The sequence below is a fragment of the Pteropus alecto genome, unplaced genomic scaffold (assembly GCF_000325575.1).
Source record: "Pteropus alecto unplaced genomic scaffold, ASM32557v1 scaffold115, whole genome shotgun sequence".
In the NCBI taxonomy this organism is placed as follows: domain Eukaryota; kingdom Metazoa; phylum Chordata; class Mammalia; order Chiroptera; family Pteropodidae; genus Pteropus; species Pteropus alecto.
The window spans coordinates 1,807,301-1,810,936 of NW_006436814.1; the positions used below are offsets into that span (position 1 = coordinate 1,807,301).

Genomic DNA, 3,636 nt, shown 5'->3' on the forward strand with positions numbered 1-3,636 from the left:
TTAATAACTGTCGGCTTATACAACATTGGTGCCTTTTCTGTTTTTAATGTCTCGTGTACTATTTGGAATATGCTTAATATAGCAAAGTATGAAACCCTTGTAGGAAACTTGCATATTTCAAACATGAAATTCTATATAGATTGTTTTGTGAGAACACTGGGATCTTGAATGAGGCTTTTAACCTTTTTGTATGATTGTTCACCTTTGACAGGAGGTAGCTGCTGTCATGTAATGGTCATAAGGGTGATTTAATCCACTGAGAAAGATTTCAGTGAAAGAAAAAACATATTTATATTGACCTATTTCATTGGTCCATCATTAGCAAACAAAATACTGTAAAAAGTCCAGTAAATATGTTTATGAAACACTAATGCCTATCAAATCTCATGAAAGATAATAAAATTAATATAACATAAGCTATGTCTGACTTAGTAGCCCAGGATAATGTCAGAAAAAGAAGGCTACAGTTTTTAAAATTTTTTCACTGATTATTCCATAGCAGTCCAGGGTGTTTCATTGTTAGCATCAGCAAACCTAAGGAAAACATGGGCAAGTTACCAAGCTAGCATGTCTGATAGAACTAGCCCTTAAAAACTGCCTTTCTTCTGCTCTCATTCTTTACTCTGAGAAACTAAAACATGAAATTTGTTAACATGCCTACCAGGAAAGTGATCCAGGTAAATTCTAATTTTATGAATTCAACCATTCAAAAAAATAGAGTACCTACTGAGCATTAGGTACTAAACTACATGCTAAAGATAAATAGCTTTGATCAAAACAGGTGAAATCCCTGTCTTTATGAAATTCATATTCTGCTGGAAGCATCAAACAAAAAGGAATAATTTCATTTACTGAACCAAGCCAGGCAAAGATCCCAGAGAAAGGCAGCGTGTGCTAAGCAGTACCCCATCTAAGGCATGTCGGAGTGACAGCGTGCCTACACCAGAGGACACGGTGAAGAAAGGGGTACAAAAGGAGGGTGGGCGCCACATCTCGTAGGGCCTTCACAGTAGCAAGGAGTACATACATTATTCTGAGCATATCCAAAGGCCATGGAGGCTTTAAAAAGAATGATAGAGTAATCTTGGTGAAATCAAGGTCTTTTAAGCTCCTAGGACAGAAGTTGGTACTTATAGTAAGCAGCAGTGACAGAAGTGGTTGGTTCAGGATGGATTTGGTTCAGCTGTATCCTTCCAGAATTGCTGATACATTGGACATGAGTTTGTTGAAGAATCAAGGATGACTCCTCGGTTTTTGGTCTGACAATTGGTTGAGTAGTGATGCGTGAAAAGTAATTCCAATTTGGAAATATTAAGTTCAAGGTGCTTTTCAGACATAGAGGTGTCAACAAGCAGATGAATATGAGACTAAAGCTCGGGAGAGATCAGGGTTTGTTTTGATTTCTAAATTTGGGAGTCATCATGTAAACTGCATTTAAAGACTGGAGACACCTAGTTAGAGACTCGATGGGGGCGGGAGGAGGTGCATTTTAACAGATGTCATCAGAGGAGATAGCAACAAAACTGCCAGAAAGGGCCAGTGAGACAGGGAACCGGGAAACGTCATATTTGAAGCCGAGAAATTGTTCCAGAAACAAATGATTACCTGTGCCACATGTGCTGATGTGTAGGGTACTATGGGTTTTGCAAAATGGATGTGTTTTAGAACAATGCCAATTCAGTGGCGTGCAGGGGATGAGTGCCTTGTTGCGAAGTTAGAGAATCGGGAGGTTTCTAAGTGGAGCAGCACACGTAGGTTAACTCGTTTTGCAGTGAAAGGGAGCAAAAACTGGGATGGTAATTTAGGAGGCTTGAGGGGAAGGGATGTGAAGAGGGATTTGTTTGGTTTTGTTTATCGGCTGGCGATTGTAGAGAGGGAAAAATAATGCAAACGAAAGAAGGAATAATTAGATAACTAGAAACAAAACCCCTGAATAGTTGAGAGGAACCAACTGCAGTTAGGACTATTTTTAATTAAAATTATTGGGGTGACATTGGTTAATGAGTCATGTTTCAAGTGTACTACTATTCAGTAATACATCATGTGTATACTGTATTGGGTTCACCACCTAAATTTTCTTCCATCACATATTTGATCCCCTTTACTCTTATCTACCTCCCCACTCCGTTAGGACTAGTTTTAAATAGGAATAGGGCCATTCCATCCTTTGCAACAAGAGAACATAGGCAATTACTTTGGGCAATGGGAAATGAGCTAGCTCTAATCTGATCTGATCTGTTTCCTATAAACTGGCATTACCGCGTAGGCATCTTTTGAGCTTCCCTTGGCTCCATCAGAGTGAGCATTAGTGAAAAGTGCTTTAGTTTAAGGGCTTAAATTTAAGGTAAACCTTAAGTCTGCAGACTTGGAAATAAAGGGAAATGTTATTAACTTCCCTGAGAATCTTGCATTCATATGCTGAAGGCTGGTTTTCCATCATAGCATTTCCTACGGGCTCCAGAGAATTCAGTAATCAAGTCTAAAATCCAACTTTAGAGAGTGAGAATGCTCTACTAGTAAAGGGAAAATTGTGCTTTTAAATTTAGTTGTTACTTCCTAGATGTGTGTGACCTCTGGAAAATGACTCCTCCCTGAGCCTTGGTTTTTTCATCTATAAAGAACTCCAGAGGATTAAATGATGCAGTGGAAATGACAGGCTGGTGGTCCTGCTTACCACCCTTCCGCCCGGCCAGCACTTCCTGGCCTTCCAGTAGAGACCCCGAGCCACTTCCGAGATCATCTCAGAGAGGTTGCCAGTTCCAAATTACGAGACTGTTCAGACCCGCGTTGGTTTCTCAGCCTTGACAACACTGACATTAGACCAATTAAACTGGAAGTGAGGCTGATAAACGTGCTGTGGTGGTTCTAAGAATGTACCATTTAATATATGTAACTTCTGTAAGATGTTTGTCCTTTAAAATAGGCTGAGATTCCATGATTTGCTATTAAATTTTTACTTTCCTAAGCAGTGTTTCCCTAATCTGCTAGTCATCAGAAGACCTTAAGCTTTCTACATAGGGATTCCAATGGCCCATTCCAGCTTTGGATCAGAATCTGAGGGCGAGGCTTGAAAATCTCTAAGATATTTACCTAGCTGGCTTAAACAGCACTGATACTTGGCAAGTACATTTTATGCCAAAGAGGACTGGGGTTGACAGCATTTTGTCCAAGTGCCCCAAGAAATGTTTGTCTGCAGATTCTGGTGTGTTGGGGGAGGGATCACACCATGGCTCCATCACATAGGGGCATCCAAATAGAGTGGAGGCCTCAAAGAAACTGACGTCTGGTGGAGGGCGCGGTACTTGGAGCACTGTGGCCACTGTTCTCTACCCAAATGTGAAACCGTGAAACCGTCACCGTTACAGCCTGTGGTAGAAGCTGCTGGTCTCACTCGCTTCTGAGACCTGGTAAGGCTTGGAGGTGAAGCCATTAGTCCTGGACTGGAATTCGGAGTCCGACATTCCCCATCTGCAGAGAGGCTCACAACCTCCTCCAGGACCATATATTCCATTGGGCTTTTGAGCTGCTTTGGTGAGGAAACGAGTTTTTTGCTAAATGAAAAAATCTGGAAGAATGAAAATCTCCCAGCCTCTATGTATAGGAACATTTGCATTACTATACCTGCTGTGTTCTTGA

The 3,636-nt window shown here is 41.0% G+C and overlaps 1 protein-coding gene across 1 annotated transcript in view; it reads left to right on the top strand.

The window, feature by feature from the left end:
- Positions 1-653: 653 nt before the first annotated feature.
- Positions 654-3,636, top strand: part of LOC102886326 (cytochrome c oxidase assembly protein COX20, mitochondrial) — a 5,511-nt gene continuing 2,528 nt past the window's right edge. Inside the window, exon 1 of the mRNA XM_015591266.1 lies at positions 654-677. Coding sequence (XP_015446752.1) covers positions 654-677 — 24 coding nt within the window. The remainder of the gene's footprint in view (positions 678-3,636) is intronic.